The sequence below is a fragment of the Phalangium opilio genome, unplaced genomic scaffold (assembly GCF_054372755.1).
Source record: "Phalangium opilio isolate 3A_F unplaced genomic scaffold, DU_Popi_V2 ptg000045l_1, whole genome shotgun sequence".
Taxonomy (NCBI): Eukaryota; Metazoa; Arthropoda; class Arachnida; order Opiliones; family Phalangiidae; genus Phalangium; species Phalangium opilio.
The window spans coordinates 4,209,293-4,236,693 of NW_028324168.1; the positions used below are offsets into that span (position 1 = coordinate 4,209,293).

The 27,401-nt window shown below is 33.8% G+C and overlaps 1 protein-coding gene across 1 annotated transcript; it reads right to left on the reverse strand.

Moving 5' to 3' along the window:
- Positions 1-19: 19 nt before the first annotated feature.
- On the reverse strand, positions 20-27,220 carry Galphao (G protein alpha o subunit). The gene is made up of 9 exons (XM_089838390.1): positions 26,871-27,220; positions 26,299-26,808; positions 25,918-25,960; positions 11,433-11,574; positions 7,930-8,090; positions 6,895-7,023; positions 6,657-6,786; positions 5,871-6,024; positions 20-4,805 (listed from the first exon to the last, which is right to left on the reverse strand). Exons 2-9 carry the CDS (start codon positions 26,414-26,416, stop codon positions 4,618-4,620), a joined length of 1,065 nt encoding a protein of 354 aa, XP_089694516.1. The 5' UTR covers positions 26,417-26,808; positions 26,871-27,220; the 3' UTR covers positions 20-4,617.
- Positions 27,221-27,401: the final 181 nt, after the last annotated feature.

The window sequence follows — 27,401 nt, forward strand, 5'->3', positions numbered from 1 at the left end:
TCCAAACAGTTTTAGATAATGCGCCATGATTCTGTAAGTAAAATTAGGCTTAGTGAAGGATATTTCAAAAATGTTTTCAGTGATTAGAAACTGTTTTAATTGACAGTACAAGTAAAACAAGGCTAGTTCAGACTCTGGGAACTCAGAGCCTGAACTTTGGCCTTATATAAGTACAGGTGTTAAACCTATAATCACAATTACATCAAAAAACTTTTTTTCAGACACATATTTCATTGCACGAAACTGCATGTTTTTTTGCGCCATATACACAGAAATCAAACATGGGCTTTTGAAAAAAAATTAAATTTTGTATATTTTCTTTTTTTTTGTCATTAATAACCAATATAACATTTTAATTTAGTTCAATTTAATTTAATTTTAGTTTTCTTTCAAGACTTTAACCGGTATTAGGTTATTTTTTTAGGGGAAAATTGATGTTTTTTCGTCAAATTTTGTGGGTCAAACATTATTTATTATAAAGCACCGCAAAAAACGCGTTGTAAGCTTGTTTTTTTTTTGTTTTTGTTTATATAAAGGTGCTGAAAATTAAATAAATTTGGTTTAAAAGTCCTCGTATATCTTTTTTTCCCATTTTTTTTTGTTATTTTTTTGGCTGATAGTGGAAAAAATTTCCGTTTATAATTTTGTTTATTAATAATAATAATTTTTTTTTGGTCTTTCCTTAAATTTTACGAGAACGGTTTTTATCTCGACCTAACAACCTACCTTGGGTTTTTTCTTTTTTGTTAATTTCATTTTCTTTTTTTTTTTCAAATTTTTACAATCAATTATATTCTCAATTGGTACTTTATCCACGACCCCCCGAATTATTTACACAATTAGTGCTTTAATTAAAAGCACTAAACATGGCCAATTTGTTTGTTTTTTTATTAATTTAATTATTATTAATTTAAACCCAAATTAATTAGAGCCGTTTTGGTCTTCTTCTTAAATTTATATTATTTTAAATAATATAATATCAAAGCGATATTTAATTTATTTTAGTTAATTAATTTTATAATTAATTAATTAATGACTAGTACGTAAATTTTTTTATAAATTAATTCTAACCCTCCACCTTTGTTTTTTACGTTAAATTCAAATTTTCACAGTCTTTCAAAAAATGAGCGTTTTTGGTTGGTTAATTTGTTTCATTGTTTGTTAATAATAATAATTAATTCTTTTTTTAAAATATAATTAATAGGTTTAGGCTATACATATTTTGTTCAATTGTTTTTTGTGTGCCTGTGCTCCATTTCTTTTTTGTTTTTTAAAAAGCTTTTATAATTTTTCGTTTTATTTTTTAAAAAGGAAAAAAAAAAGACTCAAAAATTTCCTTTTTTTATGTAAATACTTTTATGGTGATTTCTTGTTTTTTAATGAGAACTAATGTTGAATAGCGTTGTTTCTTTGGTTTGTATTTAAGGGAATTGTTTTTTTAATTAGTAGAGGGGGAAAGGGGGGATAGATAATTTTCATCTCTCATACTCTTAATTGTTTTTTAACAGACCCTGGAAACACAGATAAGTATTTGTTTTTTGTTTTTTGTTTTTTTTTTGTTTTTTAGGACATAATACAGCCTACAAGTTTTAACTGCAGATACTGCATACAGAACTTAAGAAATATTTAAAAAATAAATTGAAAATTAAGTAATGTAAAAAAAGTACGAAAAAACCCTAGTATTTGTTTTCTTTTTTTTTATATTATAAGTATTTTCTTGTTTTTTAAACTTTTGGTTTTTTTTTCCTTCAAATATGGAAAAAAACTTTGATATACCCATTGAAGGTCCGTAACTGCTTTTTTAAACACGTAAGTATTTTTGTTTATTTGTTTAATTTAAATATTTCCCCGTTAAACAGAAAAAATGTTTGGGTTAATTTGTTTATTTAATTTTTCCGAAATTGTTTAAATATTTATTTTTTGTGATGTTTTCAAAAAGCAGAGCGTATTGGTGTTGGTAAAATCAATGGTCCCATCATATATATTTAAATCGTAGTATTTGTTTTTAATTTAATTTAACCAATTAGAAAATAATAAAGAAACAATAATGTAGAAGTTGTATTTATGTATTGACTATTTTGTTTTTTGGTTGTTATGTTGTTTTTGTTTCGATATAATAAATTAAATATTTGTTTATTTTATTATATTTATGGGTGTGGGGACATTTTATTGTTTTTGTAAAACCTATATATGTTTTTAATTATGTTTAATTTATTTTTTTATTAAACACGACGATGTGTATCTTCGTTTTTTTTTTAATTCTTATTTAAGGGTCGGGGGTAAATTTTTGTAACATTGTTTTTTTTTTATAATAATTATGAATTAAAGTCAAAGCCGTAGATATACAACAAATAATGCGCCGGGGTTTGTTTGTTTATTTTTTGTTTGTGATAGTTCCCTTTTGTTGAATGTGTGGTCAATTTTATGTAAAAATTGTTCCTGGTTTTAAATATTTTTTTTTTTTTCGTCAAAAAGGGGTTGTTTTTTACCATTTTTTTTAAACACGTATTTCCGCCGCGATAAATACATCTACACAATAATTCCATAGTCTATTTTTTTTTTGGTTTGTATTCCACTTAATATCATACTTCTTCTTCTCCTCCTCCTACATCTTCCCACTTTTTAATATATATATAATATATATATTCTTTGTTTTTGTTTATTTAAAGTTTATCTTGTTTAACGAAAACCCGGGATATAACGTAAAAACAGTCACTAATCGGGGTTTGTTTGTTGTATCTGTTTTTCTTTTTCGCTATATTTTTTAAAACGTTTAAATTGTCCATGCACAAAGTTCACCGGCAATTCTGAATTTTTGTTGTTGTTTATTTTCTATTTGTTTACTCAACAGTTCGTTGATATTTGTATTGTTTACACATCTTACGAAGAGCGTACGTACGTTTCCAAAATTATTAAAAAATAATTATAATAAATAAAAATTAGTGACACGATATAATTTCAGCATCAGCCAACCAACCATTCGGGTTCAAATAAAAACCCTCGCGAACCTTCGCGTATAAAATGGCTTTAATTTAATTTATTTTGTAATTGAATATAAAATAAATTAAATTAAATTAAAACTGACGATTATGTTTGTTTTCTTAAATAGAGGAACATTATATTCTGCGTGTTTTACGTTGAATTTCAAGCGATAAAATTAAGTTTAAACGCACCGTATAAATTCATTTTAAGTCCATCGGTATAACCAACCATATAAGTATGAATTTTTTTAAAAATCAGACCAGTCTTATAATGTTTTTGTTTACGTCTGTCTGTCTGTCTGAATCTGAATTCTTCAAAAAACGATTTCTTTATGGGGACATAATTCTTTTTTTTTTGGGTGTCGGTATATATATTTATATATATATATTTATATGTATAGATAATTATTATATAGTTTTACGAATGTTATGTAACATTTTGTTTCTCGTATTAAATAACTGGGAATTTTTGTTTATTTTTTCCAATATTTGTTTACTTACGAGAGTGTTTATATTTTTTGGAAAAAAATACGTTTCAAAACGTCATATTTATATATTATTTCTTCACGTATATATTTTTTTTAAAAAGAACTCGAATCAGGCCTGGGGCTCGTAGGCCTGAAGCGATACCCTTTTTTTATTTTAATTAATTAATTAAAAAAAATTAATTAATTATTAATTATTCATTTTTCGCGAAATAACGTTTTTCTTCCCATTCCTAAAAATTGTCCCTTCACAATTTAATATATGAATTTAAACAAACAAATTTTGACAATGACGTCATAACGTTTTGTTGTTTTTTTTTTGTTTGTTTATAACATAAAAGCTTTAGCGAAGAGGTCAATATTATTATTATTATTATTTTTTTTTACTATTATATATGACTATGAATTCTGTACAAGAAATTTTAAAAAAATTATAAATTTTTTTTTTCTTAGGTAATTCTCATTTCTTCATAATATAATATATTTTTTTTGGTAATTTTAAAAAATATAAAAACAACAAGGGGTTATTTATTTATTAAAAAAAAGGGGGGTGTTGACCAATAGAAAGAGATAGAGATAGAGAGATAGATTAAAAACTAATTAACTTAAATAAATAAATTAATTAAAAATATTTACCTTAATTACGAGGGAAAGGGGAGATGGAAAATTAAAAATATATATAATTATCTTTAAATATTATTGGATCTAATTTAATTTTCTTTCCCCCCCGGTTATATTAAATCAAAATTAATTAAATCGCAGTGGCACTAGAAGAATTTTTTTTTTTTTCCAGTTTTTTAAAGTTGTATATTTTTTTTTTTTTTTGGTTTTTCTTATGATGCACTGTACACTTTTATTTTTGGCTCAACCCGCGGGTCAAAGTATTGTTTACTCGTTTATTTGTTTGTATAATAATACTCCCCCCCCATTACGCGGTAGAGTCCAAGCGTTTTTGTGTGTTTGTTTACCCCGAATAGCTCTCGTAAATGGGCATACTTTTATTTATTTATTTATTTATTTTTTTTTAACTTTTTTTTTTGTTTTTAATATTTCCGCGTTTGAAAATACCCACCAAACTTTTGAAATGTCTGTTTGTGTTTGTGTGTTTTTTTGTTTTTTTTTTTTTAACTTTTTTTTAAATATTTTTTTGTTTAGTATAGTCCGCAATTACGCAGATTGTTGGCTATAATGACATCCGTCACAGCGTCAAACACAAATTGAATGTTAGTAGTATCCGTAGCGCAAGTCATGTGGCAATAAATTTCCTTAGTGGTGGACTTATTTTTAGCTTCAAACTGAGCCTGAATGTAAGCCGCTGCTTCACCGTAATCCTGAGCGCCTGATTATTATTATTATTATTTATTTATTTTTTTTGTTGTTTTCCGTTTAATATTTATAATTATATATTTTTGTTGTGTTGTTGTTGATATTGTGCAATTTTTGTTTTTGCGATTGACACCAAAACGCAAAGAAGTTCAGAATTTTTTTCGAGATTAAGACAAGAAAAGAAAATAATAGAAGTGTTAGTAAAGAAGTAAGATTTAATAGGAGTGTAATTAAACGTAATAACAAATTTGTTTGACAATGCTCGTTGCTGCAATCATAAGTTTATAAGTGATATGTTCCCCATAAGTATAACACCTGTACAATTTCGTAATGCTACCCTGAGACTTACAGAGAGAGACTTACAGCTCGAGCTAGTTCGAGGAAGAACGAAAAGCGAGAATTGATTGGCTACACTCGGTGGTTAATTTTGAAGGACTTCCATCTTCCTATTTAGTCTGCATTACTAAGCCTTTGACAGCGCCCCAGTCACCAGGCGTCGTCGCTTTACCTCGAATCTATGACCTACCTCTCTCATTTCATGACAAGCTCCAGTTTTGTAACCAGTGACAAACTTATGGTGAACATATCTTATAAACATATGGTCATACCAGGGATAGATTTAATTTTAGAAGTAGGAATGGAGAACGGCTAGTATTTACATCAGTCCGACTCTTAGCCCAGTGTAGAGCCCATCCCTCCAACATGTAACGAAAAGTTTAAATGATCTTATTGGCTCACTTAAACTACGTTTTGATGACGTTGCTGACGGGGACGGCGAAAAATACGTAGTAATTCCGTTTTACCTCTGTCGCTATGACCCGCCTCTTCTTTCATACCCCCCCCCGTTCCTTAGAAGGGGGTCCGGGACTTTGACGCGCGCTCAGATATTACTCTGTTCTCCATTCCTTCTTCCAAAATTAAATCTATCCCTGGTCATACTCGTAGTTCATACATAATGGTATAAGTTCTAGACCTAGAGTTAATCAACTAATAGCTCTAATCGCGTATACCTCGTACAGGATGTGATATAGTTCAAGAATTGTTAGTAGGAATTGAATGAATAAAAGTGTGCTCTTACCTGTATACTCTGGGAAGCAAATTGTAAGAGGGGATTTCTTGATTTTCTCTTCGAAAAGATCTTTCTTGTTTAAAAAAAGAATTATAGAGGTATCCGTAAACCATTTGTTGTTGCAGATTGAGTCGAAAAGCTTCAAACTTTCCTGCATACGGTTCTGCGCGCGCAAAACGATACAAATACACACATCGTTAAGCCTAATTTCATCAATTTCTTAAGCCTAGTTTCATCAACTTCTTAGCCTAGTTTCATTAACTTCTTAGCCTAGTTTCATCATCTTCTTAAGCCTAATTTCATCATCTTCTTAAGCCTAATTTCATCATCTTCTTAAGCCTAATTTCATCATCTTCTTAAGCCTAATTTCATCATCTTCTTAAGCCTAATTTCATCAACTTCTTAAGCCTAATTTCATCATCTTCTTAAGCCTAATTTCATCATCTTCTTAAGCCTAATTTCATCATCTTCTTAAGCCTAATTTCATCATCTTCTTAAGCCTAATTTCATCATCTTCTTAAGCCTAATTTCATCATCTTCTTAAGCCTAATTTCATCATCTTCTTAAGCCTAATTTCATCATCTTCTTAAGCCTAATTTCATCAACATTCACCCAAAAACATTAAACCTCGTATCAACAACTCTTAAAACCAAAAATAACCAAGTCTATTTGAAATTCACATTAAAAGGTCTACTCTTAACACTAAATAGCAAAGCCTAATAGGTCAACTTTTAGTTCCGTCCAAACTTAAGCCTAAAATGACCTACTCGTTAAGCCTAATTCTTTAAAACTTACCGTAGTTTCGTCTTCGTGTAGCACTTGGTCATACTCGCTCATGGCCACGCAAAAAATAATGGCAGTGACGTCTTCGAAGCAGTGTATCCATTTTTTACGTTCTGACCTTTGACCTCCGACGTCAAAGAGTCTATTAATGAAAAAAAAAAACCAAACACATCATTAGAATAAGATACCCTTTCCATATTATTCAATTCTATTATTCTAAGCCTTGGTAGAACGACAAGACAAAACATACTTGAAATTTAAGTTTTTGAAGTTGAAATGAACTTCTACTATTCCCGTTGTTTTGACTCTCGTCCTTAAGATATCTTGCTCGGTTGGCATATAGTCCTTCTTGCCTAATCGGTCCAAATCGTCCAAGAAACTGTTAAAGAAAAGAAAAACATGATATACTGCTAGTACCTTAAGCCTAACAGTGCAAAAAAATTACTTTCATAGACATGAATTTTAAAATTTAGGCTTAGACACGAGACATTTGCATATATTAAAATATTTTCTAGACGCTATCTTAAAATAGAACAATAATAGGTCTAATTTAAGGTTGGAATCGTAGTAAGAAATATGTCCAGCCCTCTTCCAAAATACACCCATGAAATCCCGGGTAGCGGGTACACAAGCCAAGGAAGAGGCTGCAGGAGAGAGAGTGAGAGAGTGTTTAGTTGTCATGGTAAAACGCGGCGGCCGGGAACTACTCCCGTTACCATAGTAACCACGACGATGGTGAGGGATCTATACAGGCTTCCTTGTAATGGGGCTGGACATGTAATTTCCCCCACAAAAATCACGTATAAGGTTTAATAAAAATTTAAAATTCGATGGAAAATTCTAACCACCAAAGTTTAGTGTTAACTTCGAATAAAAAAAAAATTAGGTAAAATATGATTATGGGATTTGAACTTCTATTGAAAGGGTGAAGTATCCGAGCCCTCGCCCGCTTCGCTGGCCTGGGTAGAGCGAGAGAGAGAGAGAGATAGAGTCAGGGCGCGAAATAGCCCATACCCACCCCGTTAATAGTCTACACGCAAAATTGAGGATGTAAAGAACTAAACACCATGTACCTAAACCATTTTTAGGGTGCGTTTCTGGCGTTTGTAGTTTTATCGCTTTTATCTTCTTGCAGGTATGGATATTTTTAGACCTGGTTCGCTAAGCCTAATGTAAATATTTAGGCCTAACTTCAATTTTAGGCTTTTGATGTACAGCCGGGTTTTTTTTATATACATATACATACATATATATGAAAGGCGGGGCACAAAGAAGTATAACTTACTATTTGGCGCTATCGTTCAGCTGGTACTCGTTTGACCTTCCAAAACATTCTTGTACACCCGTGTCTACCCATAACCTCTTCATGGCGCTTTGTAAGTCGTCCGAGAATGGCTCTGTATCTTCCATTCTCGCCACTACATCAAAAACCATCTTAGCATCGACCTGTTTAAATAAATAAAAATAGATCAAAATTATTAAGCCTACTTATTTTGAAACGTTTTTGGCCAAATGTGTATAGTTTTCAAAAGACCTAAACGTGTTAGAAAAATTATATAGCTTTAAAATGAGCTTATATTTAATTAAAATGAATTAAATAAGTTTATAATCACTAAATTTTACATTATTTTAAAATAAAAAATATTCAAGAGTAGCTTAACGGGAAAGCCAACTTTCAGGCGGAATGGTTTACATTGGTTTAACATAATGCCCCTGTAGAACTGTTTCGCCCTCTAAGCACCAATGTCCAGGGCGAAGCAAATATCAACAATGATATGATTAAAATAAGTTGAATTATTATTTCATTAAGTTAAAAATTGCTAATTGTTAAATTTTAACAATGATATTATTATGCAGATGACCCTTAGGAAACAAATTATATTAATCTGATTGGTCAATATGAAAATAACAATAATTTCAAAAACTAAATACTTCAAAATACATAATTTCTTCATGAAAGTTATAATCACTTTCAAATCGATTTATCACAGTAAAGTCTTATAGGGACCATCCATAAATTATGTCTCAATCTCAGTTCAAAGTTCAACAAAATCCCCGCCAAAAACAAATTGCAAAACTTAACAGCAAAATATACTTTAACCGTTGCTTGTTTAATATAATCAAACCATTTTAAAGCATTGGTTCCTCCACTGCAGATACTTAAATATTCATAAACTACTAAAAAATAAAATAATGTACAACTTAATAAGCAGCCTATAGAACAGTACACGTCACATGACCCTTTGCGCGTGTAGCTAGCCCGATAAGGCTTGTGCATTTTGGAGATAGGATCTCTTCATGAAGTCGACGAGTATGAGGGGTTGGTTATACTAGGAAGGTTATCTGGAATTTACGTCAGAGCTAGACTATCTAGAACTAATTTCAACTGGCACACTAGCTCACGCTGCTCGTTTCGTGCGTCCCATAGCTCTTTCCCGCCTATTTGCAGGCCCCCGGTTCGATATAAATTAATAAAACCACCAAACAGCCCCGACCGATGACGTAGAAGAACGGGAAGGGGGTAAAGAAGGGAGTTAAACGGGGTGGATGACGTCATACATTTACCATTGTACCATACAGAGAGCGCGCGCGGACAGGGCCGAGAGGGGGAGTGGGAGAGAGGGGTCAGAAAAGAGAGATGTCGGTTGCTAGGGGCAACGACTCCAATGGGGTAAAACCAAGGGCAAATTTCTAGAAACCCCGCTTTTCAAAAGAGAAATCAGATTTTTCAAATAAAAGTGCTTCATATTAGTTTTTATTCTTTCTTTGACTTTTAGAGGAAGAAGAATTTTGGGTGAAGATATGACCGCGGGATTTTCACCTACGTTCTTGGTTAGAAAATTGATGAGTGATTAATTCTTTTTTTTTACGGGCACGGTACAATGTGTTAAGATGATACAGGGACTACTAAAGCTAACTTTAATGGCGTACAAGGACCCGAGACTCCCAAATTTAATGCAGCACTGTACCAAATTAACACACTGTAACTAAATTCTGTACCAAAGCTTGATTATTATTTTTACCAGAAGGGGATAATAGAAGAAGTGTGACACTCTCTGTATCCTCTTAATACTTTAGTTATGAAACGTGATTCTTCCCAGGATCACAAACCCTTTTAGTTTGCTCTCCCGCTCATAGAACTTAAGATGTGTATAAGCATGGCACCGTGCTAGGGTGAATTCTGTAACTGTTTGGTATTTACTAAATCCTCAGCAATCAACCCATGCTGACTTGGGACAAAAATTAAAACAAGCGCATGCATGCGCCTTGGAAATCAAATAGTTAAGCAGCGCTAATAGAGTAATGATGAAGGGGAACTATTTATCGCGTATGTTTGTTCAGTTTAGTAATTAACCTTGCCATAATAAATGTAAAATGATGCTTGGAATTAAGAATCATGTTACAATTACCACGCCAGTTTTGTACTGCTACACTTCTCTCAAAGAGAAGTATTATATACTTCTATTATTATTACCAACCATATTATTTCTTTTATCTATGGGGGTATATTCAACTCAAACGGTACCTTATCCTAATTTATAGATGAACGTTAGGGTAACTTCTTTAGCGATGAACCTCTTTGCCTAGTCAAGGATAAACTAGAAGCTCCGGGAGAAAACGAGGAAAAGATGTGAAAGATGGGGGCCAGAGAAGAGCGGTAGCAAAATCAGTTGCCATGGAAACGATCCTGAATGATTAGAGGGAAGACAGAAAGTGGGGGCGGATGGATGGGGTGGAAGAGACAGAAAAGTTCCCTCAAAATTTCTACTCCCTCGATTTTTAACAATGTATATAACAGGTATATCAATGGTATTTTAAATTATCTACATTCAAACGTCATTGAATGGAATTGCATTAAAAATTAATTTAGATAATTGTGGGTAAAGTTGAGTTCGAAAATGTAACTTCTATCTATGACATTTTGATTGCCCAAAGGGTTAGCTACTGTTTTCGAGTTATGATTTGCAAGAGTGTTTTAGGGATGACCCCTTAATTAAATTAAATTAGAAATCATTGTCTCAATCACTTTCTTAATTAATTAAATTTAAGGGGTCATCCGTAAAATTAATACTCTGGGTGCAATCTCAACTCGAAAAACGTGTCCCTTTGGGCAATCAAAATGGAGATAGAAGTATAGAACATTTTCTATTCAAAATTGATTTCCCAAAGAACATTCCCCTTAATTTATGCATGCAGACTTATATCAGAAACACTCTGTATATCAGGACTCTCAAACTATGCATAACTAACTGTACTACAAATGTCTACTAATAAACATTTTATTAATTATGATTAATCATTCTGGAGTTAATTTTTTTCCACCTCTAAATTCGTACTAACCCTAAATTACGTTAAAAAAATTGGGTAACTAACTCCTATAGGCCTTTGACTTCCGCAAAACGCGTCAAGTACAAATCGCTTCCTACATAGCGAAATGGGAATATAAAGATGTATCGAAATGGATGTAGAACTAACCAAAAAAAGGTGAAAGGTTACACGGAGATGAGTGAAAGCGTAGCGGGAGTAGAAAACAGAACAGAGAGAGAGGAAAAAGCGGGAAAAAGTTTCTTTTTTATTGATTTCAGTTGAGAGAGAAAGAGGGATAAAGACAGAGCAGAGCAGCTGGGTCTTTCTGCACTGCGGCTAACATAAAACCACCATCACCACGGTTAAGAAGAATTTGGGGAAACACTAGGTATAATGCCCCCCAAAACAATTGATCAATGATTAAACCGTAACCCCTAAACTATAACAATATGAATTGAAAAGAAAAGAAGTATCACTTACTTCTCGTTCGTTATTAGAGAAACTGATTCCTAAGTTGGGCATGGCCCTTAAAATGGCAACCATGGACTGAATTGTGTTACTGTAAACCACGGGCTTGTATTGTTTGAAATCTTCCTGGGTGAAACCGCTATCATGGATAATCCTGAAATAAAGAAATGTAGAATTAGTTTTAATTCAATTAAAATTATATTACGTATGCTTGGATTCGATTGGCAAAGTTTTAAAAAGTAGGCTTAGAATCTAAAAAACAAGGCTTAAGAATTTAGGCTCAAAATTTTAAAAGTAGGCTTAAAGAATGGAAATTCGAGGCTTAACGTTTTAGGCCTAAACTTTTAAAACTAATAATCAAGAATGGAAGACATTAGATTTAATGTTCTAGGCCTAAAATTTTAAAAGAAGGCTTAGAATGGAAAGCCAAGCTTAAGAATTTAGGCCCTAAATTTTAAAAGTAGGCTTATAGAATGGAAAACAAGGCTTAACGTTTCAGGCCTAAATTATAAAAATCAGGCTTACTAGTGGTCAAGAATGGTAGACGAGGCTTAACGGTTTAGGCCTAAAATTTTAAAAGTAGGCTTAGTAATCCAGAATTCTAAGCAAATTATATAGGGCGCAGACATCTTGAATTTTTTTAGGTCTATAATCCCAGGAATTATTAAACTGACCCTAATCATGTGATATGAAGAGAGTTTAACATGAATCTTGGGTCACGGGGTTAAACTGTGAACTTGTTTACGACATGAAGATCGAATTAGGCTTAGCTTGAACGGAAACAAATTCCCGCCAAATTAACCTATGAAGCGTATGAAAGAACCCCACGTGTAATAATTTTCACACGCCTGACAAATCGTTAAGAAAAAAAATTAAACGGGTGGAGGGGGGGGGGAAAGAATCCGATCTTAGACAACTAAGATTAGACAAGCTACCTGAAAATTCGCTTCTCGCGATCTCTATCTACTTAAAGGAAACTCTCGAAGGAGCCTTCAAGATTGGAAAGATGTAGCTCCCAAGCAGGAATGGCTGGCATCTTATTTGAACCGCTTCCAACAAAGCTAAGAACCGTTTAGTTATGCTTAACAATATACAGGGTGATCTTGAAAGCTCTGTCAGAAATTAAGGGATGGGTTGATGTTCTTTGGGCTATTTCGAGTCGAGAATTAATTGTAATTAACATTTGCCTTATGTTGTTTTTCAAAGTTTATACAACTTTATATAGAAAATATAATAACCGTATTTTCTCTATCTTATCAATTATTAAATATTTACATTAATCTTGTTATCGTAAACGAAAGATAATTATTACCTAGATGGTTTAGAGTACGATATAGGGAGTATGTATGTAGTATTAAGCTACTATAATTTAGTATTTTCCTACTGTAATTGAAATTAAAGTATGAAAAAAAAATGGTCCGTCAATTTTCATATCAAATATCCTCAAATTTTTAAGGAATTTTTTTCTCCACTGTGCAAGGTGTTTCTGATAAGTCTGCATGCATAAATTAAAGGGGGATGTAACTTCTTTGGGAAATCAATTTTGAGTCGAAAATGTAACTTCTATCTATGACATTATGTTTTCCCTAAGGGACACTGTTTTCGAGTTAAGATTGCATCCAGAGTATTAATTAACTGATTTCAAGACAATGATTTCTAATTTAATTAAGGGGTCATCCCTACAACACTCTAAAAATCATAACTCGAAAACAGTGTCCCTTAGGGCAAACAAAATGTCATAGAATTAAGTTACATTTTCGACTCAAAATTGATTTCCCAAAGAAGTTATATCCCCCTTAATTTATGCATGCAGACTTATCAGAAACACCCTATATATTGTCAGTCTTGTTTTCAATAGGGCGCACTGAAGCTACTATAACCTAGTATTTCCTACTATCAAATATCCCTTATGTAATCGAATTTTTAAACTAAAAATGTATCATTTCCTTAATTGATTTTTCAAATGTTTTCCCATGTTTGTATACGAACCACGCACGCATTTAATGCAAATAAATTAACCATTTGTAAAACACAGGAATAAAATTGAAGATTGAATTGATTAAAAACCCTAGCCTTTAACCAATCACAGTTTAAACCTGCACTAACTGTAATTTAGGATAAAGTTCAAGGTAGCTAACTAAAAGGCAACTTGTAGCAGTATAGCAGCAGACTCCATGCATCTCGCATCAATAGGTCCGTATAATCCCTTTAGGATTGGAGCGTGCATCTCACTCATCCCGAGGGAGAGAGAATTCCTCCTACTCCTCCCTTTCAAGCTTACGTACGATTATCGATGCCTATTTTTAGTCCTACGAAATGATTGCTCGGGCGCTAGTTGAAACTTTTGACATTTTCACCAACACGCTCCGGCGATAACCCAGAAGCAGACCGACGGACTAGCCACATACAGGTCAGCAGAGAGGAAGAGAGAGAATTTCTCCGTTTGCAGAACTCACTGAGACTGCGCCAAAATGATAATACTAGTGGCCGAGGATGTGTTGCCGAAGTTAAATATAATTTTCACAGGAGGGTTTTCAATTCAATTCAAGTTCACTATACATTTCATATCAGTTTATAGTTTAACAAATCGAAAATAAGATATATGTAATTTTGATATAGGTTTTGTGGAGCAATTTAATTTTTAATTTTAATTTAATTTAATTATTGGGGCGTTAATTTAAAAGTGGGGGTAATGATACTTGGAACGATTACTCTACTGAATGTCTAGTTTATTTTGGTACCTTTGATTTTAATTTAAGTATTTTAGAAGCAAAGTTATGAGCAATTAAAAACGTCGATAATGTAACTGAAAATTTGTAATTAATTTCGTATAAAACGAATTCCTTTCTTGTGATTATATTTTCAACGCGGGATTCATGATACTTGGAGCAATTACTCTACGCAATCTATAGTTCATTCCAGTTCCTTTAATTTCCAATTACATTCGCTAGAACCAAAGTTACAACAACTCAAAACAAATGTGGCCACACATAACGAAAATTCAACTTTGAAATTAACTTCTCATAAAACATAGCACTTGATACTTGTGCGGATTTCGGAGGCATTACGGACCCCCCCCCTTTCCGTGTCCCAAATTTAGCCGTGATCCCCTTGTTTTACAGAGAGCGAGAATAGGGACAGGTCCCCATTTCAACTACCATACCATACCATACCTTCGCGTCCCCGCGTATTCCGTAATAGGGGAGACCTACTTATCGATTAAATATAGTGGGGGTGGAATGAGTACGGAAATAGAAGTCTGTCATTGGTCTGAAGGTGACACGTGACTCTCTAACCTTTCCCCTGTCCTCCTACTCCTAGATCCCTCAGCCTCCCTTCCATCTATAGCTTACTGTCAAGCGCGAAAAGTATATATAGAGACCAGGAAATCAGAGAATGAAACGGGATTTTTTGGTCGCACCAAGAAACGATAGCTTCTTTTTTTCTACCCATTTTCAGTTTCCTATCTCCACCGAATACGAAACTTTTATAATGAACCTAATTTTGGAACTTTCACCATTTTTTTTTGTTATTTTTTTGACAGTTAGAGCGTTGTTGAGCTTGTATACAACTTTGTACAAGGTACCACTACCCTTAAGCCTAACTTCTATAACCTATATACAAATTGTGTAGTTATGGTTAGTAATATTTAAATTATCTAAACTATAATTTAAAGAATTATTTATCTCCTTTTGAATTTAATTATTTTAGGGTTAGATTATGAATTTTTGGTGAGGGGTATTTTAAAATAAGGGTACCATTACCCTTAAGCCTAACTTCTATGACCTACAAATTGTGTAGTTATAGTTAGTAATATTTAAATTACCTAAATTATAATTTAAAGAATTATTTATCTCCTTTTGAATAATATAATTATTTTACGGTTAGATTATGAATTTTTGGGGGTATTTTAAAACAAGTTACCTCTACCCTTAAGCCTAACTTCTATAACCTATATACAAATTGTGTAGTTATGGTTAGTAATATTTAAATTATCTAAACTATAATTTAAAGAATTATTTATCTCCTTTTGAATTTAATTATTTTAGGGTTAGATTATGAATTTTTGGTGAGGGGTATTTTAAAACGTAATGATACGAAGCTGGTTATAAGATACAAATTAGGGCAAAATAAGTCGAAATTAGACCAAATATTATGTGTGGAAATTATCTATTATTGCTTAAAGTATAAAGTTTGAATTCCACGCCCATTTTTGGTTGAAAGGTCATGGGTTAGTTTCAGGGTCATACAGCCACAAAATGGGACAAACTACTCCAAAATTAGACCAAAACTAAGAAAGATAAGCGAGTTTTTCAAAATTGAGTAAATAAAAAAACAAAATTATTATTATTAAATACACAATTAACCTTTAAGGTTATTAGAAGTGCCAAAGCATAAACATGTATAGTTTTAAACCGTACCACTAACAACCTAGTTCTGTAGTTACCTTTAAAGTAATTAAGCTAATAGGAAAACGCTGTTATAAACTCACGTTTAAAAAAAACCTATAATTATATATACTATATAAATAAATAAAAAATATATATATACATATAAGTAAAAGTATATACAAAATTAACATTTAGAAAATAAAAGCTATACTTTCTCCCCAAAAGGGCGCGGTTTAATAAGCGTAATTGTTACCAAAGCGATATATACAGAAGCGACCTCCGTGAAAGGGTTGAGGCTTTTTCTAAATACTAAATAATTTATAGTAAAATATATATCTATGTTTCTGTTAAGTCTGCCATGTTCTTTGGGAAATCCATTTTGAGTCGAAAATGTTACATTATTTAAAACCGAAATATTAATTTCTTCAAAATGTTACGCCTAGGCATAGTTGATGTAGGAACTTTCGTATAAATACAGAGAAGTTCGGTAGCGAATTTAGTACATATTTTATTCGTTAAAGATTTGCAAGTGCAGAAATAAAGGTTGGTTTTTCTCTTTTTTTTTTCGTCTCCTGATCTGGATATTTATATTAAAAGTAGTTCTATATCTAGAGCAGTTAAGGAAGGCGAGGGAGTTTTTGGAAGCTGTGTTTACTCTAGAAAAAGGGCGGGGGGGGGGGCTAGTTCTATCTCAAATACAACCGAGTCGAACGGTTCTCTTCTTTTTCATTTTTTTTTTTTCAAGCAAGAATATTTCGAATAGCGAAGATTTAAGGTGACTTAGAAACTTTTTACAAAACTACTTTATATTTGAATCTAAAAAAGTTTCTCTATTTCTTTATTTTTAGATTCATGGATATAAAATGGAGAGCGTTTCAAACGCTCGTCGATGTCACGTGACTGGGGCTATTGTCGCAGTTGCAATCTTGAAAGGTGTTATCGTAACACTGATATACTATATTCAAACCAATGTTTTTCAAATTTTGTCTAATTTTATGTAAAAATATTTTTTTTTTTAATTTTTTTTCTCGAATTTTATGTAAAATTGAACTGAACTGAATTGAACGTTCTCAAGGATAGTTACGTATACATACATATTTAACTTCCAGCTTAAAAACAATAACAATTACACGTCAAAATTGATTTTCCTCACATTATTTTTTTATAATGTTTAAAAATTCATAACTTTCTTATTGATGGTCCGATTTTGACGTTATTTGTCTTGTTTTAAAGCTCTAATTATACTCTACATTAATCAATACTAATTAATATCAAAAGCGAAAATTTAATTTAGACTAATTCAAAGCTAATGTATTTCCTACGGAACGCCTGCCAAAATGTTTCACCCGCAGCACACTAATGTCCAGAGAGAAGCTAACTTCCAGGGGCAAAAAATAATTTTTTCCATATCTTCAAAATTCAAATTAACAATTAAATAAAACAAATTTAACTTCTAAAATTACCCATGATAATTTAATAACACCATAATTAAATTATTTTTATCAAATAATAAACCCTAAGCAATTTTAAATTAACTTGAGTTTGATTGAAGCTATAGCTGAAACCCTAAAAAAATGCATTTCATCGAAAAACCAATTCACCAATCATCAAGTAGCTAAGCCTAAACGCTAACCCTAACTGATCACTTTGCGGGAAAAACTTTACTTGTAGGAAAATGATCTAGGTTTCGGATCAAAATATAAAAAAAGAAGCTCAAAGCTGATGCTGATAGAGATACGAGTTTTGGCGGGAGAGAGAGAGAAAGAAAGGCGGGAAAAACTGGGAGGGGCAGGAGCTAGTCTCTAAAACTCGGTCAAACCATTGGGAAAAATCCATACTCTACTTGGATTCAGACCACATCAGCCTGTTGGAACCATGAAAAACCTTCTTTCATCCACAGAATGGTCCGCGTAGTTTAAAACACGTTTTGTTTTAGGGTCAAATATACACTTCGTAAGGGTTCGTACGAAATTTTTACATTGAAAATCCCTGACTTTTCCAGGTTATCCCTGACCAAATTTTGGCAATAATATCCCTGACCATTTTAAGGTGTTTATCAGAGCCCACTTCATCACACCAGGCTCATTTTTAGCATTTCTCGAAGCATGGTTTGATATAACAAACGAAATCCCTGACATATCCATGACTTTTTAGGAAATATTTTTAAATCCCTGACTTATCCCTGACTTTTTCCCCTATTTTCCATATCCCTGACTTATCCAGGTTTTCCAGGTTCCGTACGAACCCTGATAGAGGCGAACTAATGTCTTTTAGGAGTTTTTTTAATTCTAAACCGGAATAGCTAAACAAATGACCTTGATATACCATAAAACAATAGAGATCATAATTTTCAAGCACGTCTAGGTATAAACATCGAGTTTTTATATTAAATTTAGTATCACTATGACCTTGAGAACTGTAAAATCCACTTAATATTGAATTCAGTTTTTTTCTCTTAAAGTTCTATATCTACAAAGACACCACAAAGTTTCCCTATCCTCTATATAATATGGTTTATAGGATAGATGTCAAAACACAGACTTCATACACATCCTTTCCAAAAATTGGCACCAAGTTTGTTTAGAAACTAAAACGTGAATCCCCCCCCCCCAACAAATAAAAGTAAAAACAAATTCCTTAAAATAAAAATAAATCAAATTTGAGGCCAATTACTCTAGACAGTCATTCAATCAAAATTTGCAATCGCAAAGGAGCAAAAAAAAATTAAAAAATTGTCTGAAAGGAAAATTTTAAAAATATCTCATCTCTCTTTTCAAGAGACGAAAAAAAAATTTAAAGAAAATTTAAAAATTATAACCTCTACCATTTCAAGCCAGTAATCTTCCAGGGTTCGTACAAAAGTTTTCAAACGAAATTCCCTGACTTTTACAGGTTATCCCTGACAAAATTCCACAAATTTCCCTGACCATTTTCAATATGGCGAACATATATCAAAACCTTTTTTTTAGCACGAGTTGTTATTGTTATAAAAATAAGTCAACTATTTCGTTTAAATTTAACTTTATCTAAGTAAATCATAAATAACTCCGAGAATTTGGGGGGCACTGGTAAAATCTCAGATAACACATTTTCTGGTCACCCTACTGTTATCCAGTATATTTTTCCCTGACTTTTTAGGTCCATTTTCAATTTCCCTGACTTTTCCCTGACCTTTAAGGCCCATTTTCAACGTCCCTGACTTTTCCAGGTCGCGTACGAACCCTGTAAGACTTCTTTAAATAAGCCTAGCTTTTTTCCCTTGCTTTTTATTATCGAGATTTCTCGATTCTCGTGCATGGAGTAGCGGTTATCTCTACTAAAGACAAGAGTTAAGTTTTTGGCGGGAAGAAAGGCATGACCCAACCAAAGTTTGGCGGGAAAAAAAAGAGAAGAAAACGAACGGCTCAAAATAGCGCCTACACTCACTATCAACCGTGACGTTTATGACATCGTCATCATCGTTCTAAGCCTTTTTTTTCTCTCTCTCTTTTCTAGTGGATAAAATTAATTTGTATAAAATTTTATTTTTTTAAAAGGAAAGCCAGGTTACTGAGTACGTCGTGTAAAGGCATCTCTGTCTCTCTTAAATTTGGCTCTTAATCAGAAGTTAAATAAATAAATTCAAGATGTGTGTAGAAAAAGACTTTTAGAAATGGGAATTAACTCGTGATATAATCAGGGAGGGTATTATCATAAGTAAAAATAGACGAATTGAAGTTAAGGTAAACCAAGAAGTGATATCTAGTTTATTAGGGAGAAGGTATAAATTCATTCATCCACATTTCTAGCTTTATCTCCAGTCCAAACGTATAGTAGGTCCGGAGTTAATCCCCGCCGCCTCTAAATTACAACCAGCATCTCATTGGTTCTTGAAAACTCACGTCAACGCGGCGACGCGAATGACGAAAATTACAGTCATATTTTCCGACTGAGGAGAGGCTATGAAATAGCTGGGCCTCCTTTTACGTCCCCCCTTGTATTTTGAAAGGGGGACTGGGACTATAGCGCGCGAATACTTAGGCATCTTATAACGTCTCCCTAATAAACTAGATATCACTTCTTGGGTAAACAGATGTTTCCCGTATAACTAAGTTAAAACAGGATGTATGTATTAAGTAGGGTAGATTCTTAGAAACATGAGTAATATGGGTCTCTCGCTAAAGTTTATTTATTCTACGTTTAATATTTACTAATTATACTTTTACCCGATTTTTCTAATTACAATTTAAACCGTATTTTTCAAAGATAATTACAATTTTTCCCCGATTTGTCAAAGGATTTCTTTATAACTTATTAAGTGTATTTATTGACTTATCGTTAGGTAATACGGTGGTGGTATAGAGTATGAATAAACATTCCATCGTAATGGGAACAAGACCTTTACGTGTCTATCAAGAAATGAAGGAATGCCAAAAAACAATGGATCCCTTATTATCTGGGGCTTGAGAAAAAAACTCGTACGCCTAGACATCTTGATGACATACTGATATTTCAGAGGGTGGTGCCTTTTCTAATAGCTTAATACATGGATTGCCACAGTTGTTTTATTTCAAAATTCCCTGACTTTCAAAGGTTTTCCTTGACCATTTAAAAAAATACTAATATTTGTAGAAAATTGTGTTTAAAACTGATTTCTATATCCTGAACTCACAAATTTCCCTGAATTTTACTAAAAAATTATAAATTCTTTGAATTTTCCTTGTTTTTACTAAAAAAATATGGATTTCCCTGCATTTTCATGGAATTTAGCTAAATATTACAAATTTACCGGAATTTTCCTTGAATTTAGCTAAAAAAATATAAATTTCCCCGAGTTTTCCATTAAATTTTTAGTTCATCAAATATTTCCCTGAATTTTCCAGGTTTTCCAGATCATGCTAATAAAAATTATAAATACGAAACTCCCATTTATGCAAATCACATTTATATCGTCCAACTCTTTTTCGTTTCAGTGTAAACGTATCTTGTGTAAAGGAATCGGAAGTTATATAATGGGAAATAGCTACAAACTATAATAGATCGTTATATGCAAATTACGTTTCGGGCCTTTGTTAAAAGAATGACCAATGGCCTGAAGCTAGCTAGCGTCATTGACCGATCACGTGATAAAAGTACAACCTGGCAACAGACTAATTTAACATAGATTTTATGCATTGCGGCTATTTATTACATAATGAAGCCATTCTTTAAGGCATAAATAACATAAGTGCGCAGCTTTGTTTAAAAAATATATGGCAGACTTATCAAAAACACCCTCTATATTTCAAAATACAATAATCACGTTACTAACACTTAAATATGTTTCTTTATAATTTATCACGATAAAAATCTAGCTACTATAATTTACATTGAATTAAGGGTTATTTGTATCAATTGTTTAAGAGTTCTCTATAGCAGCAGACAGTGCACCTCTACGTTAGGCTTAGTTAAGGGGGCCCCTATTGTTCCTCGTTTAAAGCACTTAATACATCTACAATAAAAAAATAAGAACCAGACCCCGAAGGGCTTGGAATTCCAAATCTAGAAACGCGATACTGGAGTTTCTGGCCTTCAAATTGCCGAGAGTAAAAAAATAATAAAATAATCACAGACTTGTAATTAAGAACTGGAACCACGCTATACATAGTTTGGGGTAGTTTCCGTTTTTGTTGCATTCTTAGTTTGATTACTAATTTACGAAAGGGTACCTTATTTCTACAAGAAACAGCGTAATACTTTCCAAGATTGTAAACCAATTACGGAATGAGACTTTTTCTTTATCAAACATTCTAAGGTGATATATTGGAACAATATAATTGCCGCGGATACTAAAACACTTCCCCAAAAACCTATAACGTTGACCTTTACCATTGTGCTAACATTAAACCATAAACTCTTCCATAACGCACCAAAGTTCACCATTACCTCGCGTTAAATTATAACGAATATTAACAACTCTTTTCAAAGGCAAAACAAGGCTTATCTTTAACCTAGTGCTAAGCCTAACACCACAAACGCTTCCATAAGGCGCCAAAACTGACCTTTTAACCTCGTGCTAAGCCTAACGTTAGTTACAAACACTTCGATAAGGCGCCAAAATTGACCTACTGACCTCATACTAAGCCTAACGTTCGTTACAAAATCCTTCCAAAGGCAAAACAAAGCTGACCTTTAACCTAGTGCTAAGCCTAACACGACAAACGCTTCCATAAGGCGCCAAAATTGACCTTTAACCTCATATTAAGCCTAACGTTATAGTTACAAACGCTTCCATAAGGAGCCAAAACTAACCTCTTAACCTCATATTAAGCCTAACTTTAGTTACAAACGCTCCCATAAGGAGCCAAAACTAACCTCTTAACCTCATATTAAGCCTAACTTTAGTTACAAACGCTTCCATAAGGCACCAAATTTATCTTTAACCTCGTGCTAGGCCTAACATCACAAACGCTTCCAAAAGGCACCAAAACTGACCTTTTAACCTCATGCTAAGCCTAACATACGTTACAAATGCTTCCAAAAGACGCCAAAGTTGACCCTCAACCTCTATAAGCCCAACAAACCCCAAAAATAATCTAAAGACAATCCGTCTAACTAAAAATTTCAGGAATTCATTCCACTAATTAATATTACGGGATTCGTAGTACAAATAAAAACAACAGAATGTATAAATAACAGCTAGGGACTGAGGTCGAGATTATGGTCTAAGCACCACTCGCCTAGATTTCAGCCTATACAGTAAAGCTTGTAAAATTGAAAAGGGAGGTGTTAGTAAAGGGAAGCCATATTTAGAAATCTATCTTATCAAAATATTTTTGAAACTTGTTAGGCTTCGGGTACAGAGCGCGGGTCAACATTTGGGGAAAGCTACCGCCGCATTTGCTTGGTCCTCATGGAGTCTCCATTGCGTCATAGAGAATAAACGAAAGAGGAGTAAGAAAGGACACGTGTATTAAGTTAAAGGGAAAGTTTCATTAAAATGGAGATAGATATAAGTTACATTTTTGACTCAAAATTGATTTCCCAAAGAACATCACCCTTAATTTATGCCATGCGGACTTATCAGAAACACCCTGTATGTATGTTTAAAATGAGTCTTTCCCTTTAAGAACGTCTGATTAAAAACAACCAAGGAGAACTTTAAAAGCGTGGGACATCCACTTCTCTCGCAAATAATTCGCTACGCTTTCCTTTTGGCGGCAATAAGAGACTGACCGTCAAAAGAATTTATTTTGTATTTAAGTTCTAAATTATGTAACACGCAGACGGTAACTTAAGCTAAACCTACGCGATACAATCACGTAATCACACCTGGCGTAACATTATGCTATTTTTAACCATAACGCCCTTCCTTGTCTGTATGAAAACTTTAGTTAGTGAACATTAATAATAAACCGAGTCACCGAGGGGCTAATCACTCGCATCTTCCTTCCATACAGATTACGCGTAATCATATTAACACTGTAAACGGGGTTTTAAAGATTACGCGTATAGATTATGGCCGGAGTGAATGAACTCTCGATAATGATGGGAATATGCGGGGTTGTTTTGGATAGGGGTTATGGCTGTTACGTGGAAAATTATACTCTCGTTTTTCGCACTTTTGGTTACTTTTTAGACATTTGTAAACGTGATTATTGTTTTAAAACTTCACCGGTCATTTCTTCAAATATTTTTCTGATAAGTTTGCATTCATAAATTAAGGGGGATGTTCTATGGGAAATCAATTTTGAGTCGAAAATGTATGACGTCTATCTCCATTTTGAGTGCCCTAAGGGACACTGTTTTCGAGTTATGATTTTCAATCGTGTTTTAGGGATGACCCCTTAATTAAATTAGAAATCATTGTCTTTTGATCAGTTTCTTAATTAATTAAATTTAAGGGATCATCCGTAAAATACTCTGGATGCAATGCAATCTTAACTCGAAAACAGTGTCCCTTAGGGCCGACAAAAGCTAGTTAACGCATTCAAGGATAGATATAGACTCTATTCGGTAAATAGTATAAATTAAACTATAAGGGGAATTAAAAAACTTAAAAAAAACCCGCATGCAAAAATTGGGGAAGGTTTCCTAAGTTCTGGTAAAAGAGAGAGAGAGAAGGAGGGAGAAAGAGATCTTGAGATTTTTAAAAAACTATAAATAGCTCCTTGACTCTGACATAAGAGGCTGAGTGACTCTATAAGACGGGTCAAATAGAAACGGCGGCAATGTTTTAGCCGCGATGCATGGCGGGGAAAAAAAAGGCGCAAAACAGAAAAACGCAGCGGCAGAAACTAAAAGTTTAGGGGGTTCGTTTGACGACAAAGAAAGCAAAAACCGTAACAGACTGTTAGTTAAATGGGCCAAAAAGATTTAAAAAGTATATGTATATATACGCTCCCCCAACTCTCTCTCTCTCTCTCTCTCTCTTTCGAAAGATTCGAGTGGAATTTTAAAATTAGAGCGAAAAACTAAATAGTAAATAGCAGTAGTGCAGGGATTTTAAAATTTAAATGCTAAAGAAGTTTATTCATTTTATCTAAGAATATTGCATGACCTAATCGAAGATAACTATATAGTTTAGTTCATTAATATTCAGGGTGCTCTCAAATAAATTAAGAGGGATGTTCTTTGCACCGATTTTGAGTCGATTATGTTCTATGATATTTTGAGTTCCGGGCCAGTGTTTACAGGTTATAATTTCCTATTATATTTCCCATATATTTCCCTGACATTTACAGGTAAATTCCCCACATATATTCCTTGAAATTCCCAGGTGCAAGGCCACCTAATAACCCCTTAAGTTATTTTTATTTTTCGAGAAGTAGGCCTAGCTTCAGGAGATTGTTTCAGTTTTAGTTCAAGCAACCCATTCCGAGCAAACGCTCAAACTCTATACAACCTCAAGAAATCTCCCTAAATTTTACTGAATAATAAAAAAAATTCCCTGAGTTCTCCCTGAATATTTAATCAACAACTAATTTCCCTGACATATCCAGATTCCCCAAGCAAGTTCGTAAGACCCGTGACCTCCGTATATCGTTTGAAATTAAAGGAAACCTTTCTGAATCTGTAGGCCTCTACCAACCTCGGAACCCAGTTTAACTGAAACTGCCCCTGTAAACGGTCTTCACCCCTTAACACCGGACGGTGTTCAACCAATGGAAAACTTGCTTTTGAACTCCGGTTGGAGCGCTATAGGGAAGCAGGTCTAATTTTCATCTATTTCTTCCGCCGGATCGTGTACAAAGTATATTAAAATGAAACCCCCTCTTCCCCAATATCTCTTTCTGAAAAATCGCCAAATCTAGACTATCTTACCGGGAACTACGTAAGCCTCGGGAGAGAAAATCGCCGATTTTTCTGGCGGAAAAAAAGCTATCGGGGAAAACGTATTCGCGTTGGTATTTGTTAATAAAGTTGGGACCTAGTATCGAATAGATATTAACGCGTATTCATCTAGTGTTAGCGTAGTTTCGACCGTATTACATCGGTCAATCACGGACACTCTACTAGTATTCTTGGGATTTTACCTCGCGCAGCCAAAATGGCGGAGTAGCGGCCCTGTCCAATCGATAAGGGGATAGCGAGAGAATTTCTCCCTTTTCAGGAGGAACTCGCCAAGGCTTACCTCTCTAAAGATACTCGCTTATAATATCGACAACTTTGAATATAATTATACTACGGTAATTCCCATATTAATAAACGAATCTTTAGGCCTAAAATGGTTATATTTAGGCTTAATTTTAAGCCTTATATCGAAGAGAGTTTAGTATTGGTTAATATCTCGAATTGGTATAGATATATATTAACGAAAACCCGGGGCCGGGCAAAAATCGTAGACGTTAAAAGGCTTAAGTTACCCCCGAAAGCCACACCCCTAACTATTCCAGGGGTGTACGATACGATTTGACCTTTTGATGCTGTATAGAAAAGGGGTTATTCCGGAGTGTAATAAAGGCGGGAAAAAAACTGCTAAGCCTAATTTTAATTTCCACACGAAAAAGTAACGTAAAACAATTTAGGCCTAGTTTTTTTTAAAACGGATAACCGTCCGGTTGCTCATATCGGCTTTCGCCATGCTAAGCCTAAATGTCATTTTTAGGTTTGAATGATTAAAGAAGGTAAAAATTAAAGGTACTCACTTCATTTGCTTGACTATAGTGCTTTTACCGGATTCACCGGCACCTAAAAAACGAAAGAATAATAGTTTAAAAAGTTGATATGTTGTAAGGAGAAAAAAATAGGCTTAACGTTTCAGCTGTATAACTATCTCATTGGGTGTCGCTAAAATATGATATATTGGGGTTTTGGGTGATGGTTTTTAGGCTTAAAAAGGGTTAATTTTATAGGAAAAGTCTTAGTTTTGGAGTTTAAACGAGGTAAATTAGTAGAAAGAAGAAACAAATATGGCGTACGTACGCCTCTACCGGGGATAGCAGAGCGGCATCATCGCTAAGCCTAACGGGTCAAAATTGGGGGATGGGGAAAAGGCTTAAGAAAAATTGCTAGTTTTTTTATCGTACCCAATAGTAAGAGTTTTATATCCTTGGCAGCCTGTATCCCATCTTCTTTCAAATTTTTCTCGATTTGTTTGCTTCTGGCTAATGCCGCCCTTTCTTCGGCACTCATAGCGCAACCCATGGTGGCTGGCTGTGAATTTCGTTACGAGTCTTGGAGACTGACGCTTAGCTGATAGTGCTAGCTGCTTTGGAGAGAAGCGTTTCGCTCTCTCACTCTCTCTCTCTCACTCCCTTCTCTCTGTTTCTCTCGCTTCTTCGTCGGTCGGCCCGCTCCAAAACTCCTCTAGTTATTCCTTCCTCTCTCTGTGGAGCGCCTCCGCCCAAGCTCAAAAGCCTGATGCCTCGCTAGCTTTTTATCCGTGTATGTTTTTTAGCCTAGGTGTCCCGTATATACCGTTAACCGTACCGTTGAATTAATCCGTCGCGATAACCAACCACGTCCGTAATCGTAAATAAAATAAATTTAACAACCTCCGAAAAACACTTCTTTCCTTTTCTTCTTCAAAATTTCCACTATAACATCCTTTATCGTATTAATTAACTAAAAACCAGAGACGCCTTTTAAATCCACTCACCGGAATTACGTTGCTGCGAACTCTGCTAAGCCTAATACTTAATTTTCAGGCGGAAAAAAAACGAAAAGAAGGAGAAACTTTAGCCCTAATATAATTTGTTCAATGGCGAAAATTTTGAATTTAAAAATTTCCAAACCAGATTAGGGTTAATACGGATATTTTTTCTCCCACACTTTTATACTGGTGGTACTAATGATAATTTCGAGTACCGCGGGAGAACAACAGTTTCGCGGCGACAGTAGAGTATAAGGGAACCATAGAAAACTTATTTTAAAGCCCGGCCCTAGCCGTCCGCGGCCTCTATGCCAGCGCTTCAACCATTCCAACGACTCCGTAGTACGTACACCGAAAACTGGCGCGAAAAGGGGGGTCGAAACGCTACTAAGAGGGACACCGGGGAAAGATATTGATGTTTGGGGGTGAAGCTCGACTCGCGGCGGCAGCGGCAGCGGTGGGAGTAGGAGTACAGAGACTCGGAGGAGCGCCCTCATCATGGAGGAACGACCATAAGGGAGATTAATTAAATTTCAA

Coding starts and splice junctions, on each gene's coding strand:
- Galphao (XM_089838390.1), bottom strand. CDS start 26,416: ATGGGTTGCGCTATGAGTGCCGAAGAAAGGGCGGCATTAGCCAGAAGC. Junction 11,575..25,917: donor ACTATAGTCAAGCAAATGAA/GTGAGTACCTTT, acceptor TCTTTATTTCAG/GATTATCCATGATAGCGGTT. Junction 4,806..5,870: donor TTGCTTCCCAGAGTATACAG/GTAAGAGCACAC, acceptor AATAATAATCAG/GCGCTCAGGATTACGGTGAA.